Genomic DNA, 17,794 nt, shown 5'->3' on the forward strand with positions numbered 1-17,794 from the left:
GTCCCGTCCTCCTCCGGCGCTTGCTCGCGGACACTGATAAAAAAAAATAGCCCGGGCGCATGCGCAGTAGCACGTGGCTTCTACTACGGCTACTGCGCATGCACCCGGGCTATTTTTTTTTATCAGTGTCCGCGAGCAAGCGCCGGAGGAGGACGGGACCCAAAGACGTCAGAGGAAGAAGAGGCGGGGAAAAAGAAGACGGCGCACCCTGAATGCCCGCCCAGGGCGCACGTTCCGTAAGTAGAGAACATTCTTTTTTAGATTATTATTTTAAAATGGGGGGTAGTTTAATTTAACTTTTACAGTGCCTGAATAGCCTTTTTAAAGGCTATGCACGCATATGTGGGGCTCTATCTGCAGGATTTTGCTGATAGAGCCCCTTTAAATGAAAAAAAAAATACATTGTGATCCCTAGATGGGGCTCACAATCTACAAAAAAAATAAAATAAAAAAATTACAGTTTAGTATCCAGTAAGTGCTGGGATCTCTGTTCCATCTAAAATTTAATTTCATCTAGATTTAAGACCTTATTTATGGATTGTAACATTTACAACCGATACATTCAGCTCTTAGATTTATTACATCTAAATTCATACACTAAAGTCTCATTTACAATTGATCTTTGGTTTTTGGATTCTTTCTATTCTACTATTGGGGGACAAGGGGACGGTTAGTGACTAGAACTGCGATATCCAATAATCTTTTACAGATCAAAGTAACTTGCTACCATGCGATATGGACTCTCAACTACAAAATGTCACATCGTTTAAGGATAAAATGGAGAAATTCATTATACAGCAGTGTAAAATCAATATAAATAACCTGGACAAACAGAGCTTTTAGTGTTTCCCAAGGGTGGTGCCTGCCCTTAACCCCTGTAGCGCCGCGTTGTGAAGAATGAATGGGGAATGTCTCTGTAATGTCAGTGATGCTCAGAGCTGGATACAGCTTGCACAGCGGGCTGAGGGTCCAGCCCAAGTAATGTCCCCAAATAAGAATGTTCTCTGGTTTCCATGATTTGCTCTGGTCTGACCGGATGTAACAGGGTTGCAGGCTGCGGGTTAAGTGTATATTTCTCTAAGAAAGCCAAGTCAGGGGGTCGCTGGAAGTCAGCTGGCTGGGACAGAACAGAAGAGCCAGCATGAGGCTCCAGCTCTGCCTCATTGTCTCCCATTTCGACGGGTACCAATGTGATCGGGACACAGATATCTGCGTCTGAGCTCTGCGGCGCAGCTGGGTAGGTCTTGGTTTCCTCTCTTGCTGTATCTTCCTCCTCTGTCTTAGCGCCATGAACATGGTCAATATGGTACTTGAGCTTATCCTTCCGTTTAAAGGTGGCGGTGCAGTGCTGGCAGGTGAAGGGACGCGCGTCGGAGTGTATGACTAAATGTTTAGTCAAAGTCTTTTTAATGCGAAATGACTGGTTGCAGATCTGACATTTGTATGGCTTCTCCCCTGTAAAGAGATAGACATATAGTCACTATAAAATCCTCAAAATGCATTTTATTTTTATATACCCTGGGTACTTTTATCAAACCGAAGTTCCAAATTATGGGATCCATATGAAGTCCAAATGAGCTTAGTTTAACCCATACCATATACATGACATTGTAAGCATTAGTAAGATTAGGCACATTAATAAAGGGGTTTATTCCTCTCAAGGTTTCACCTGCCTTTCTGTCTCCTCTCCACTCCTACTAACAGATGCTAAGGGACTGGAGTCTGTGTAGGTGGGAAGAGGACCTCTTTAAATTCATAGACCATTCCTTACAGCAATATTATTTAATGGGGATTTTCAAAAATTTTAAATTATCACCTACCCATGAGAATGGGGGCCCTGGGTTCAACAATTGACTGGAGTAACAATAGGGCATGGGCACTTCCATGCCAATCAAACTCTATGGGACTGCAGTAGATAGGGCGCTAGACTCTGTAACATACAGCAGCCCTGTAGACTCTGAAAGGACAGACTGCTACATTCACACAGGAGACACAGGACCCCAGGGCTATCCTATGGGAAGGCAATAGGTTACTAGCTTGGGAAAATCCTATTTACGCTGCAGACACACGTGGTGACACTGCTGCAAACTGCAGAAGTAGTGTATTGGATTGGATTTAATCTAATCCCATCCGCACTGCAGGAAAAAAAACTGCAGTGTAAAGTTTCTTGCTGGCTTATCCATGTACCATGCAAATTCCTGCTACATGTGTGGTAAAGGTTTTCAACCTTTGCAATTCAAACATTGAAAGACACCTGGAAATCGCTGCTGAAAGTGTGGCCTTAGTCTTAACTATACCTACAGAGTATATACCGGAATAACTCAAGCATACAGTATATTACCCTTACTATTAAAGGGGCTCTATCATTGGGAAAATTCATTTTTTAGCTAAGCACATCCTTGCATAGCCTTTAGAAAGGTTATTCCACACTTACCTTTTGTATGTAAATCGCCTCAGTAGTCTTTGAATAAGTCTGTTTTTATTCATATGCTAATGAGCTTTCTCCGTGCACTGGAAGTGTCTGTGTCTGCTATCCTCTATGTATGCTAGCAGAGAGATGAGACATCAGCACAGCGGCCTCTGCTGTAATACACAGAGAATAGCAGACAGGAGTGCTCACAGACACTTCCAGTGCACGAAGAAGGCTAATTAGCATATGAATAAAAACAAACTTACTCAAACACTACTGAGGTGATTTACATGCAAAAGGTAGGTGTGGAATAGCCTTTCTAAAGCCTATGCAAGTATGCGTTTAGCTAAAAATGACCTTTCCCAATTACAGAGCTCCTGTAATATATACATTTATCATTACCAGAATGTGTCCTGAAGTGCATCTCGAGACTTGATTTCCCCTTGAAGACTTTTTTGCATACTTCGCACTGATGAAATGTGGCCTTATATCTATATAAAAAAAAAAAAAAAAAAATATGAAGAAAGTGACAAGCTGACAAGAATACAGTGCCTGACAGGCATATGAAATCACTCAGGCCTTATTCACATATCAATGTTTTGGTCAGTTCTGTGAAACCGTAATTGTGAGTTAAACCCAGGAGAGGAGACCACACAGAGGTATGGGGTTAGGGCTCAGTGATTAAGACTAAATCAAAATTGCGAATAATTGGGCATTTACCTTGATTATGACTAATGGTGATTATTAAGGTCACACCGCTTTTACAGTAAGAGTATATGTTGGGCAACGCTCACGAGAGTCATCTTGCAAGGTTTGCCTGGCGATTTTGCTTGGAATGAACAGAAGCTGCTAGACCCCACAGTATACATAACAAAAGCCCAGGGGAGGTGATGGAACATAAAAATACAGAGTTACAGGTCCTGGGTGTCAGACCCCGGTGGGTCTAATAGTGATGGCCTATCCCAAATATAGGCCATCAATGCTAGAAACCGAATAACTTATTTAAAGGGGCTCTATCATTGGGAGAAGTTATTTTTAACTAATCACATCCTTGCATAGGGGTTAGAAAGGCTATTCCACACCTACCTTTAGTATGTAAATCACCTCAGTAGTTTCTGAATAAGTCCGTTTTTATTCATATGCTAATTAGAATAGATGTATTGTGCACCCTCGTTGCTATTGTTTCCTATGTGTGTATACAGCACAGGCTGCTGTTGATGATGATGACTCAGCTTCCTGTTTGCACACACACACAATAGAAGATAATAGCAGAGACGAGTGCTGCTGGGAACTTCCTGTGCTGGCTGGAAGCTCATTAGCATATGAATAAAAATGGACTTAGTCAAAAACCACTGAGGCAATTTACATACTAAAGGTAGGTGTGGAATAGCATTTCTAAAGGCTATGCAAGGATGTGATTAGTTAAAAATGACTTTTCCCAATGATAGAGCCCCTTTAATACAAGTAAAAGCAGCATGTGTAAAAGCAATCTAAGGTATTATGGAAAGGTTTTGGCCCACAATTACTGAGCAAAAACTCTGACATGTGAATATGGCCTTAAGGTGCAAGCTCATGTAGTGATAACAAGCGAAAAGTGTATTGGAGCCTGAGGTGGAGGTGACCACTACTAGCCGCATGGTTGGTACTTTAATTTGGACATTTAATTAGTTATAAAATACTACTGATTATTTTATGTATTTGATCTCTATACCAGTCATTCACATTGTCAATCATGTAACATGGACAGTTTTTGGGATACATATGTAGGTTATTACAATGAACTATTGCTTTATTTAGCTCAGACATCAACATTTCCCACTCAGACTGCGGCTCCCAGCATCTTAGTGATTTCTGAGGATTTCCAAAATGACTGTAGCTCTACCGTCCTGTACTTACGGCATCATCAGAGTCAGGACACTACCATGCACACACAAGTCCATAAACAATATATTATTCTATGCATACCGATAATACTATACACTACGGTTATAGCACCCATACAAAAGCATGTTAGTCGCAACCAACTTACTTCTGCCAAACCTTCTCTCCTAGGTGAACGCTTTTATAATGTACAGTCAGATGGTCGCGGCGGCCAAAACATTTCCCACATTCTTCACACTGATGAGCTTTCTCTCCTTCAGACAGATACAGATGTTAATATGGAATTATATAGAAGCAGCTTATTCTAACACCGATAGTCAGAGGTCTAAGGGGGCTAGTTCACACGGGGCAAGAGGGGGTGGATTTTGGCAGGGGATCCACCTCAACATCCACCCCCTCACAGTAGAGGTCTATGTAGACTGCTACAGATCTTTTCTCTGCGAGCAGTTTGTTCTCACTGGTGGAAAAAAAGAAGCGAACTGCCCTTTCTTGAGGCGGACGCCGCGGCAAGACAATCCCTCCAGACTAGGCCCATTCAATTGGGCCTACTCCGGAGCGGGAATCTGCGACAGGTGCATTTTGGCCCTGATTCTCATGCGCTTGCCACATCAAAATCAGGACCAAAATACGCAGTCACTAGCCCCGTGTGAACTAGCCCTAAATGACGGATGATCTGCATATTATTTTAAATTTGCCTATCAGACAGACAGAATTTATATTTCTGGCCCACAATACAGTATACAATAAGTTAACAAAATTACTGGAAATACCATATACATATCATAAAACATGCGGGTATCTTCTTACCAGAATGGATCTTTTTGTGTTTAGTGAGGTGATCATGGCGTATGAATGTCTTCCCGCATTCATCGCACTCGTATCGTTTATCATCATGATGGACGCGAAGGTGAAGTCTATGAAACAGGGACATTTTTTTTGGCTAGCTTCCATAAAAAAAATAAAATAAAAATCATAACGCATTTTTATTCATGCGTCACATTTGCAGCAGGCTCTATGCAGCACTAGATCCACACATGGATCATCCCAATTGAATTACAATGAAACTAATGTGCTGTGCACAATGCACAAGTGTTTTATGGAGCAAGTGAATGCAGTACTTGCAGTAACTACAGAGTGTCAATGGACTGCCATATATTAGGCAAGGTCCCACAGAAACCTCAACATGTGAACACAGCCTTACAGACTCAACGGTGACATACGTAATCACTTTGCGATGACCGATTCTGTTACCTGTAAGAGCTGCCATGACGGAAATTCTGTCCACAAATACTGCATAGATGGGGCTTCTCTCCACTGTGAATTCTTAGATGCTCCTTTAATGTTGTCCTGATAAAAAAGAAAAAATTGAATGATCGTTCCCACTATGTATTGTATATCTACAGACACCGACTCACACATTCAATAGTCACAATTGTCATCACTCAGGTATGAGATACATTCAGCATTACGTCAATAATGCCAGTTTTCAGAAATATTTTTCCTAATTTTCTATAAGTTAATGCCATGTTGCATATGTTTTAAGACCATAACCCTTAGGGTACATTCACACGTAGAAATCTGCCATGGATTTTGGGTCAGATTCCATCCAAAAACTGCCTCCTATTGTTTTCAATGGGAATCAGAGATCGCAGTATGACACAAAAAAAAAAACCCAATCAGCATCCTGTTCCATCTTGCCGCAGATTCTGTGGCTCAGGAGTCCCTGCAAATCAGCAGTGGAAAACCACGATGCAATGCTGGTGCCCTGCACTGGCATTTCGTCGAGGCAATCCTGCAGCAGAGTATGGCAGTGGAATATGAAGAGGAATTTCTCTTCATTTTCCGTCATGTGAACATACCCTCAGATGCTATGATTACACCACACAAGCATATCAACAACCTAAAATGGGCCTCACATCTCACACATTTATATCTAGGAAGCATCCGTCCACTTTATTGCTGTCTGCCACCTTATGCTTTTCAATACAAGGGTTGTCCTACACTCCAAGCTTTCCACATTCCTTACCTTTCTCTTACCGATTTTCCACAGATGAAGCAAGTCCACTTTCTCTTTCCTCCATGTGTATACTCAATGTGACGCTTTAGATTTCCTGAGTCATTAAACTGACGTCCACAAATATCACAAGGGAAGGGTCCTGAAACGCAAATCATATCCATTAGATTGTGGAAATAGTTCATGTCATTGCCTTAGGGCTCGTTCACACGGGCACAGAGGGGGCGAATTATGGCGCGGAATCCACGTCATAATCTGCACCCTCACAATGGCGGTCTATGGAGACCACTAGCAATCTTTTATCCCATGAGCGGCATTTTTTTTATCCCTTTCTTCAGGCGGATTCCGCGGCTCATCGAACCACAGTGGCTGCCTCGCGGCAGCACCCTCCGGTCTAGGCCCATTCATTTTGGGCCTACTCTCGAGCGGGAAGCCGCGACTGACAGTCGCAGCAGGCATAAGTTGGTCCCGATTTTGACGTGGCTTCTCATGTCAAAATCACAACCAAAATACGCTATTCGGTGCCCATGTAAACTAAGCCTTAGGCTGACTTGTATTTGCTGGACTGTAAAACAAGAAGGGTTCATGTAGATACTAATATTCTACTGTTCTTAACAGATGTTTAAAAAGGTTGTTCAGATCAGCAGAACATTTGTATAAACTGCTGTTTTCCCCAACACAAAAAATCCTGCAACTTCACCAGTCTTGTATAGTCTATGTTCTCGATTCCAAGATCTGCACCTCTATGGCTCCATTACATTTTCAATTATCAATACAGATATCCTCTCTATGGAGCATGTGATTGACATCTCCACTAGTGAAAACTACAGAAGTTATTCATGCACTGCACAGCTATAGTGTATGAAAAAGCCTGCAAATGGAGGACTGAAGGAAAGAAATCTTCCCAGTTGTAATTTATTTAGCAGAGGGGAGAAGAAGAAAGCCAAATGATATCCGAGGACCGGTGGTTTGAGGCAGTATGCAGCTAGGGTTTAGAGTTGGAAAGCTTTTTGTACTTGAGTTAAAGCCTTTATTAAACAGTGAGCTGAATTTACAATTATACTGGTCAAAACTGAAAGCCAAAGGCAAGCTTATTGTAAGACATGTCCCTAAAAGCTTAGTGATTGTAACAGGGGACTATACATTGCCTGATGCAAACATACCTGTTACTAAACTGACAGATTATGGCACACAGAGGTTCATTCTCTGCCGCCTACAGGACTGTGAATGCAGCCTAAATATAGCATAAAGCACAGGCCGCAATTCGCTGTACATATATGAAAAGTAAAAATCTGCAACACAAGATGCTCCTATCTGCAACGTAGGGCCCTAGCCTTAATCAGTTCCTACCGCATGTGACCGCTGAGGCTGATCATTGGCCTTAGTGGAGGACCCGAGACGTCACTATCTGTGACATTCCATGTGCTTTCCTTAGGCTGCTGATTGGCCTCACTGATACTGTAACTGCTGAGGCCAAACAGCGGACTAAGGAAAAGGCCATAAGATGTCACAACAGGCGAGGACTTCAGATAAAAGAAGAAAGCAGAGCAGCAGGACTGTGAAGGCTAGCTCACACGGGGCGCGGTATGGTGTATTGTGGTCCTGATTGTGACGCGGGAAGCCGCGTCAGAATAGGGCCATAATGTGCCTGCCACGACTGTCGTGGCTTCCTGTTCCGGAGTAGGTCCAAATGTACGGGCCTAGCCCGGAGGGTGCTGCTGCGAGGCGGATGCTGCAGCTGAATCAGCTGCGGAATCCACCTGAAGAAAAGACAGCTCGCTTCTTTTTTTCATTAGCGGCAACATGCCACTCACGGAAAAAAGTAATCTAGCGGTCTACATAGACCTCTATTGTGAGGGGGGCGGATTCTGACGTGGATTCAGCGCCAAAATCTGCCCCATCAATTTTTTTTTTCCTGGACAACCTCTAAGGCTTCAATCACACGGCCATTTTTGCAATCCGGTTTTTTAACACAAAGCACTCACAGGGCACCCAAGTTTTTGTCCATTTTTTTTCACCCCATCATTGATGGCAATAAGCAGCTCGGATTCATGAGAACAGAACTCAATAGGACATTCTGTGAAATAACGGGAACAGATACACAAATTGGAAGACACAAAAACAGTCGTAGGCATGAAGTCTTAGGCTACAGTGACGCTAGGGTCAGCCTTTACGTTGGCTTGGTTTGTCACAGGACCAGAACAACAGATAGGCGGCCTAATACAACAGCGGTCATATACAGAGCCAGGTGGACAGCAGTAACTAAAATGGAATGAGTTGGGTGTCCATTATTTAAAATTGACACTGCTGAAAGAAGAAGTCAGACTTGCAGGATTTTTTTGGGCTGCCATTTTTTTTTTATATACACTGCAACAGAGTCTCCGACAAAGAAGTGAATGTACAATTAGGGTTAAATTTCATTCTTTCCACACGAATGTGGAAAGGGTGAGCAATATTGGACTTTCTTTTTCTCTTCACTGAAATTGTTAAATTTCATTAACACTTATTGTCAGTGTAAATCATTCATACCCAGGTGATATTTTTCTTGATGCTTCAACCTCTTAAAGCGCGATTTAAACTGTTCATCACAATAAGTGCATTTAAATGGCTTATCCTGTGAATGGAGAATCATGTGTTCTTGTAAATGGGGCCGCCGTGTGAAGGATTTATTGCAGATCTGAAAGCGAAAATATAGCAAAATAAAGCATATGCAGACAAGTGAAATAAAACATTTAGATACACGATGTTAAAAGGCAATTCCATGATATGAAGCCTAGAAGCCTATTTGTACGAGAAATTGTATACATGTGAATTCATTGCTGTTCCCATGATACAAAGATATCCTATATGCAGAAATTTGTTCACGCAGCGCTCAAACTTAAAGGGATCTTTCCAGCCGCTAATACATATTTCATACTGATGGCCTATACACAGGATAGGTCATAAGTATCTGATCTGTAGGCGATCCAACATCCGTACCTGCAAAAATCAGCTGTTCCAGCATAAGCTGCTGCAGTGGACAGGGAGCACATGTCGTCTGCTCCTATTGTTATGGGAATGAAGCTGCGGCCCTATCCAATGTATAGCAATGGTTCCAGGGAACGTGAATAAGAGCAAACTGCTTGTGCTTTCCATTCACTGCAGCAGCTTTCAGAGTCTGGACAGCTGATCTGCGCAGGGTCTGGCTGTTGGACCTTCATGGGTAAATCCACAGTACGAAAAACATATCAGGTACATCATTAGCAGCATTTAGTGTCATGGCCATAGGCAGCAATAGTCTGGAGCGGACTCATTGAGGTCTATGGGACACTTCTTTAGACATGCTCTGTGAAGGGAAGGGGAGTAGATAAGCTGTGGCATCACCTAGTATCAGTAGTGGATGCAATGATGGGTCAATGGCTTTATCTATAGAAGTGTTATTTTCTATTGTAATATTGCCTGTAATGTAAATGAGGAGACTGCTGCAAAGAAAATCTCAACAGAATTAGCAAGTTTCAGACAATTATTAGGCTTAGAGGCCAGAGTGAAAATTGCAACACAATACCTTTTAGTGCAAATTATGGCAAAAAAAGGCTCCCTCAACTTCAGAGTTAATCACACACACATAGGATATAATTCCTCTATATACTTACATCACATTTCCATCCATCGCTCTTTATCCTTTTTATGGTGAGAAATTCTTGTGCATTTTCAGCATGGAACCTACAAAACAAGACATCACTGACCTCATGTATCAAAACTGTGTATGGTATGGTGAGTTTTACTTATCCAGTAATAGCTAGTGAAGCATACAAAGGACTTAGTCGAAGTGGTAACGAATCCTTCTTACCCATGTCAGTACCAGCCACTTTCCCTGATTTAGGATCAAACACTTTTTTTGTACATGTGTTTTTGAGGGTTATAACATTTCTTGTTTGGATTATTCAAATAATTTTTACGCCTTTTTTTAGTGATACATGGGGCTTCATTTTCATGTTATTTTTATATCTGGAAAAATGGGGGAAATGCAGCAGCTACTGGAAAATTTCAAAAATTAAAATGGTCTGGGTCTGGGTGCAGTAGTTGCTGGGTGCTGGGGAAGGGGAGGGGGTGTTTTGGTTGTCTGTCTGCCCCTTCCCTGAGCTTGAGGACTGGGTTTTCTTCCCCCCACTTGGAATTCAGCCTGGCTGAATATAGGGTATCTGCTCCTATTAACCCCTTCCCGACGGCACAGTAGCACTGCAGACCCTATATTCAGTAGACCGGGTACTCTCAGACACAGGGATACCTAATGTGTATGTGTCACAGTCATTTTCTACTTTTGTATGTATTCTAGGGAAAGGAGGGATTTACAACTTTTACTTTTTTTTTTTTTTTAAAAGCTTCTTCCCCCCCCCCCCCCCACTATTTTATGGGAGATTCTATACATTGATATTGTGGCTGGTCATAGACACCCCCTCCTAAAAAGAAGAAAAAAAAAAATTTTTTTTTTTTTTCTGACTCGAGTATAAGCCGAGGGGGGCTTTTTCAGCACAAAAACGGTGCTGAAAAATTTGGCTTCTATATACTCTAGTATATACGGTATATACATTTTGCCTCCCATATTGTCATAACAGAACTTTAGGAACTTTTTATTTTCTTGCTGATTTTCCATGTAGTAAGGGCTGATACATCAGCCACAGTTTCAGGAGGAATGCAGCCCCCTTACCTACACTGGAGAGCTGATCTGGGTCTTCTAGAAGCCAACATCTCCTGCAGTTCCTGGCCCTGGCAGTCATGTGATCCACCGGGCTCAGGAACTACAGAAGCTACTGGGTTCTAGAAGACCCAGATTAAGTCTCCTGCATCATGGGAGCTCCCATAGCTGTACACACAGCACTCACTGAGAAATATGTACTGTATATTGTGATCAGGAAGTCAGATACCAGGAAAAACCAAACCCTGCCTTCTCTCCAAGATGCCCAGCCTTTGTAGCATTCTTCATTCCCACAATCTCGAGCAGCTGCAGATCTCTGTAAGGACATACTGGTACATCCTTATGGAGATAGATGCCAACCATCCAGACATGTATAGTCATTGTACGTACAGGTGGCCCTCAAAGTCCAAGACCAATCGGGTAGCAGAGGAGTGGGGTAAGGCGCGCACAAACCAGCTGGACATAAATTCTTCCAGAATCTTTATTGACAAGGCACTACGCGTTTCGGGCACTAGCCCTTTCTCAAGTGCATATAGCACTGCTTAATTCGTCTGCAGCGTCTGACATCATCCAAAAAACCCCATGTGAACTTATCCACAAGGTGGCTTACTATTTTCATCAACATTAAAGAAAAGGTGTTGAGCCTAGTCCATAGTCACACACAAGGACTGCACAGTAATAGGTTTTCTGTAGAGTAAGCTATATATAGTAAGGTCTTTACCCATTATATTACCCATTAATTAGTTCATGGATATCACAAAACTAAACAGACATGTAACTGACCTCTTGACATGTTTCACAAGTGTCTTCCTGCTTGCATGAAGCTTGCTACAGAATGGACACTTGTGATCCTTCCGGGGCAGGTCGGTCTCACTGATGTGTCTTTTCCGGTGCACTGTCAGGTTGGATTTGGTGGAGTATCTCATGTTGCAGATGTCACACTCAAAAGGCTTTTCTCCTGTGTGGACACGTGTATGACTTTGATATTTACCTGGAAAATAAATGACATATCAGAAGACCATCATTCTCTACTGCAACCCAACCTTCCACATCACTTCTAACTAGAACGTGACGACACAAATACATACCTACACGATCAAAGACTTTTTCACACTTTGGGCACTTTAAATTCCTTTTGCTGCTTTTCTCTAACACAATAGGAGCAAGTCCATCTGGAAAGTTCCCAAGAGAACCGGGACTGTCATTTGTTTCTTCAGGTTTGTCCAGGTCCTCGCTTGGCTCATGATTGCCTTCCGGTACCTCCTCCCCATTCTCTACTTGCACGGACTGCTCCCCTTCCTCCATGCCATTGCCCTCGTCATTCATCTCGCTGCTAGAGTCTTCAGAATCAGATGGGTCCTGGCTGCTTTTGTAAGATTCGCTACTTGAAGAACTGTCACTTTCAATGTCATCTTGATCCTCAAACTTTGCCGGACACTTTCTCTGACGGGTTGACTTCCTGGTGGAAGAGTCAAGATCCTTAACAATATCCGTTTTCCCAAACTGGTGGGCTCTGTCCATGTGATTCTCTAATGTTTTCTTATAACAGAAAGTGCGTTCGCACAGAGGACACTTGTGACTGTTTTCCAGTTTATTGCCAGGGTCTTGGGTTACTTTGGGAGAAGACATGTTTTCGACCAGAGATAAACATTCATCCTCAGGAGCCAACAACTTGACGGCATCTATAATATCCAGAAACTTTGCTGCTTCTAAGACCACACTTATCTCATTCTCCAAAACCAAAAACTCTGATGTGTACAGAAAGTTAAGCAGATGTTGGAAAACCACACTACTAACATGCTCCAACGTCACCGACTCAGTGTTGGGGTTCTTACTGAGACAGGCATGGAAGTAACTACTCCCCACTGCCACCACCACCTTGTGCACCTGAAATTCCTTCCCCTCCACCACAATGACCAAGTCGCAGAAGGAGCCCTGGCGCTGACGGTCGTCATTCAGGTACTTCAAGAGGTTTCTGTTGTAATTGAGAGAGCTCAGGACTCTCCTCTGATCAGCGGCGTGGAGATCAGTGGCGTGGAGATCAGCGGCGTGGAGATCAGCGGCAGAACTATTGGGATCAGCCTGGACACCAGCCATGTCATCAGCCGCCTCCTTCTCATTTACGTCTGGTAATTGGAGGCTTTTCTGACCCAATTTTCTCCTTTTCTTCATTGTATAAAAAGCTTAATATGTAATATTCCAGTAAATGGTTAAAAGATTCATCTAAAATCCTAGAAAACACTTCATATTGTCCTCAGCACATAGAAGACATGACATGTGCACAGGCTCAGAGATGTAACATGTCAGCAGGTCCGACCAATCCCAGCTGCCCCATGACACCACATATCCGGGTACACAGCAGCACCCACTGACTGCCAGATGTCACCTGTCACCTATAGACACTACAGATATAAGACGCCATGTTATATAAGCGCGCCCCCCAGGCTACAAGACAAGCCCCTGCTCTCCATAACTCCTGAGGGAGCGACCCCCAAACCTCCTCACAGCAGCCGAGCCGTCCCTGCCGCACACACCAGCTAACAGCAGCACAAATGCATCCGGGAACGTCACTTCCCTTCGGCGTCCGCCATGTTACCGGAGACCAGAGGCTCTAGGCAGCCGGTAGCTGTCACCTCCAAAATGGTTCCGCGGCGGAAAAAATAAATAATCTCCATTACTATGGAGTAGTAATGGATTATATAGGTAGTGCGGGGAAGGGAAGGTCTCTGGTAGAAAGGCGGGAGAGGCGTCTTATCACTGCGGACTCCATAGTCAGCTCCTCACTGTAAGGGACAGAATTTACAAGCATTTCCATAGGGTTGGTAGTAACTCCAGTCTAGACAGTTCAGTAGTGAGGTGACTGGTGTGAAGTTGCTGAGAAGGACCTAATAGGAGTAGCTGCAATCTATCTGCACTCTTGTTATAGATAACAGCTTGGCTGTGTGATGTGTGTGCTGAGCATCCTCATCACACAATGCATTGCAGTGCTACAGGCTTACATTGTGTCAGTAGCCATTGCCTAGTATAACAACCCCCCAAAGGACAGAGAGAGGGAGAAAAAATAAGACAAGTATAGCGAATTTAGCTCCTCCTCCTAAATTGACCCCGCCCATTTCGATCCATCTCTCTTTGTGCTCCCCACACAATAATAGTATTATATGCTCCCACATTATAATGTTCTGAAATTGACCCCACAGTATAAAGTCTCTCACCTGGCGCACCCACAGTTTAATGTCCCCCTCCAAATGCCCCCATTTTAATGTTCTCCTCCAGCTACCCCCCAAGTTTAATGTCCCTCTCCAGTTGCCCCCAGTTTAATGCCCCTCCATCTGCCCCCAAGTTAATGTCCTTCTTCATCTGCTCCCAGTTTAATGTCCCCTCCATCTTTCTCACTACTGACCTGACTAGAATGGAGAGGCTGCTGGTAGGTTCATGGTCTCAGTGCTTTCTGTGAAAGTATAGGGTCTATGTCCAACAGTAAGCCCCGCACAGCCCATAGGCAGCAGCCCACCAAGATACAGATCATTGCAGTCCCTATGGACCCAGGGACTGGGAGGCCCCCTCCCACCCCTACAGCACTCCGGGGCAGTCCCCCTCCAATACACAGGCAGCACCCCAGGGGCCACCACCATCAACCCCTGCGCAGGCAACACCGTAGGAACCCCCCCACTTGCATGAAGGTAGTACCCCAGGGACCCGCACACAACACGGCAGCACCCCTTGAAGCCTCCGCCATATGCACACAGGTAGAAGTACCCAAGGGACCACCAATAGCACCTCCTCACACACAGGCAGTACCCCAGGGACTTCAAAGCATGCACACAGGTCGCAGCACCCTGGACATGCAGCAGTTAAACTGGGGGCAAGCTGGAAGGGGACAATAAACTGGGAGCAACTGGAGGGGGCATTAAACCGTAGGGGTAGCTGGAGAGGGACATTAAACCATGGGGCTAGCTGTAGGGGGACATTATACCGTGGGGGTAGCTGGAGGGGGACATTATACCTTGGGGGTAGCTGGAGGGGGGGCATGTCTGCCTCTGGTTACCCACAGTTTAATGTCACCCTCCAGTTTCCCGCAGTTTAAACTGGGGCACCAGGAGAGGGACTTCATACTGTGGGGTAATACATTATAATGTGGGGACATATAATGGGTGACTGTAGGAGCATTATACAGTGTGGGGGCACACAGATGTGGACGGAGTCAACATAGAAGTGGTTTAACCCACCACGATTTAGCTTCCTTATATAGAGTGATCTAACTCTCCTGGATCCATTTGTCTTATGTGCTCCCAGTTCTGACTTCCTAGTAACTCAGTAACAATATCACCAGTCTAGACAGAGGTTACTCTTTATACCAATTTCTCACCTTTTGCTGCCGACGTCCCCAGGTGTATTATCTCTTAGCTCCTATTTCCTTGTAATAAATTATATTGAGTCATTTCAGAATTTTAACTTGGCCACACAATACACACGGCCCACATTTACAAGGCACCTGGTGGTTGTCATTGTATTTTAGAAAGATTTATTTTAAATGATGAAAATTTATTTTATTAATGTAAATTGCAGTTTATTAATATATATATATATATATATACACTCACCGGCCACTTTATTAGGTACACCATGCTAGTAACGGGTTGGACCCCCTTTTGCCTTCAGAACTGCCTCAATTCTTCGTGGCATAGATTCAACAAGGTGCTGGAAGCATTCCTCAGAGATTTTGGTCCATATTGACATGATGGCATCACACAGTTGCCGCAGATTTGTCGGCTGCACATCCATGATGCGAATCTCCCGTTCCACCACATCCCAAAGATGCTCTATTGGATTGAGATCTGGTGACTGTGGAGGCCATTGGAGTACAGTGAACTCATTGTCATGTTCAAGAAACCAGTCTGAGATGATTCCAGCTTTATGACATGGCGCATTATCCTGCTGAAAGTAGCCATCAGATGTTGGGTACATTGTGGTCATAAAGGGATGGACATGGTCAGCAACAATACTCAGGTAGGCTTTGGCGTTGCATCGATGCTCAATTGGTACCAAGGGGCCCAAAGAGTGCCAAGAAAATATTCCCCACACCATGACACCACCACCACCAGCCTGAACCGTTGATACAAGGCAGGATGGATCCATGCTTTCATGTTGTTGACGCCAAATTCTGACCCTACCATCCGAATGTCGCAGCAGAAATCGAGACTCATCAGACCAGGCAACGTTTTTCCAATCTTCAATTGTCCAATTTCGATGAGCTTGTGCAAATTGTAGCCTCAGTTTCCTGTTCTTAGCTGAAAGGAGTGGCACCCGGTGTGGTCTTCTGCTGCTGTAGCCCATCTGCCTCAAAGTTCGACGTACTGTGCGTTCAGAGATGCTCTTCTGGCTACCTTGGTTGTACTGTGATGCATATATTGCTGAGTGTGGGGCCCTAGTGTGATGCATATATTACTGAGAGTGGGGGCCCTACTGTGATGCATATATGATACTGAGTGTGGGGCCCTACTGTGGTGCATATATTACTGAGTGTGGGGCCCTACTGTGGTGCATATAATACTGAGTGTGGGGCCCTACTGTGGTGCATATATTACTGAGAGTGGGGGCCCTACTGTGGTGCATATATTACTGAGTGTGGAGCCCTACTGTGGTGCATATATTACTGAGTGTGGGGCCCTACTGTGGTGCATATATTACTGAGTGTGGGGCCCTACTGTGGTGCATATATTACTGAGTGTGGGGCCCTACTGTGGTGCATATATTACTGAGTGTGGGGCCCTACTGTGGTGCATATATTACTGAGTGTGGGGCCCTACTGTGGTGCATATATTACTGAGTGTGGGGCCCTACTGTGGTGCATATATTACTGAGTGTGGGGCCCTACTGTGGTGCATATATTACTGAGTGTGGGGCCCTACTGTGGTGCATATATTACTGAGAGTGGGGGCCCTACTGTGATGCATATATTACTGAGTGTGGGGCCCTACTGTGGTGCATATATTACTGAGTGTGGGGCCCTACTGTGATGCATATATTACTGAGTGTGGGGCCCTACTGTGGTACATATAATACTGAGTCTGGGGGCCCTACTGTGGTGCATATAACCCTTTGTGTGGGGGCCCAAAGTGGAGCATATAATACTGTTTCGGGGCCTAAAATAGAGCATATAATACTGTGTGAGGGGCCACTGTGAAGCATATAATACTGAAGGGGGGATGAAACTGGGAGCAGAGATGAAGGGGGAAATTTAACGGGGGGCAGATAAAGGGGGCACTTAAAATGGGGGCGACATTAAAGAGGACCTTTCATGGGTTGGGACACATGCGGTTTTATATACCGCTAGAAAGCCAGTCGGCTTTCACAATCTGTGCCCCAGGTGAAGAGCTATTGGTGCCGGTATTGTAGCTCTTTACAGTCAGTCAGGAACGTCCTTCTTCACGAGTATTATCAGGAGGGGAGGGGGCGTTCCTCCCCTCTCTCACAGTACGGTGCTATTGGCACTGCTGTGAAGAAGGACGTACCTGACAGAGTGTCAGAAACGCCCTTCTGATTGTGAAGAGCTACAGTACCGGCACTTCACATGGGGCACAGATCATGAAAGTCGGCTTTCTAGCGGTATATAAAACCGCATTTGCCCAAAGTGATGAAAGGTCCTCTTTAAGAGGGTCATTAAACTGGAGACAACTGGAGGGGGACATTAAATAATGGGGGTCACTGGAGGAGGACATTAAACCATGGGAGTGCAGTGATGGAAGCCAATAGACTGGGGAACATTAAAGGGGGTGTGCAGGATAACATTTTTTTTTTTTTAATTATAGGTGAA

At 44.2% G+C, this 17,794-nt stretch overlaps 1 protein-coding gene across 1 annotated transcript; it reads right to left on the reverse strand.

The window, feature by feature from the left end:
• Positions 1-490: 490 nt before the first annotated feature.
• On the reverse strand, positions 491-13,508 carry ZBTB41 (zinc finger and BTB domain containing 41). Its single transcript, XM_075287407.1, has 10 exons — positions 12,069-13,508; positions 11,764-11,971; positions 9,938-10,007; positions 8,835-8,982; positions 6,318-6,447; positions 5,543-5,638; positions 5,099-5,205; positions 4,440-4,545; positions 2,813-2,901; positions 491-1,455 (listed from the first exon to the last, which is right to left on the reverse strand). The coding sequence occupies exons 1-10, from the start codon at positions 13,150-13,152 to the stop codon at positions 923-925; spliced, it is 2,571 nt and encodes an 856-aa protein (XP_075143508.1). The 5' UTR covers positions 13,153-13,508; the 3' UTR covers positions 491-922.
• Between the last annotated feature and the right edge of the window lie 4,286 nt (positions 13,509-17,794).

This window comes from Leptodactylus fuscus, chromosome 9 (assembly GCF_031893055.1).
Source record: "Leptodactylus fuscus isolate aLepFus1 chromosome 9, aLepFus1.hap2, whole genome shotgun sequence".
Lineage (NCBI taxonomy): Eukaryota > Metazoa > Chordata > Amphibia > Anura > Leptodactylidae > Leptodactylus > Leptodactylus fuscus.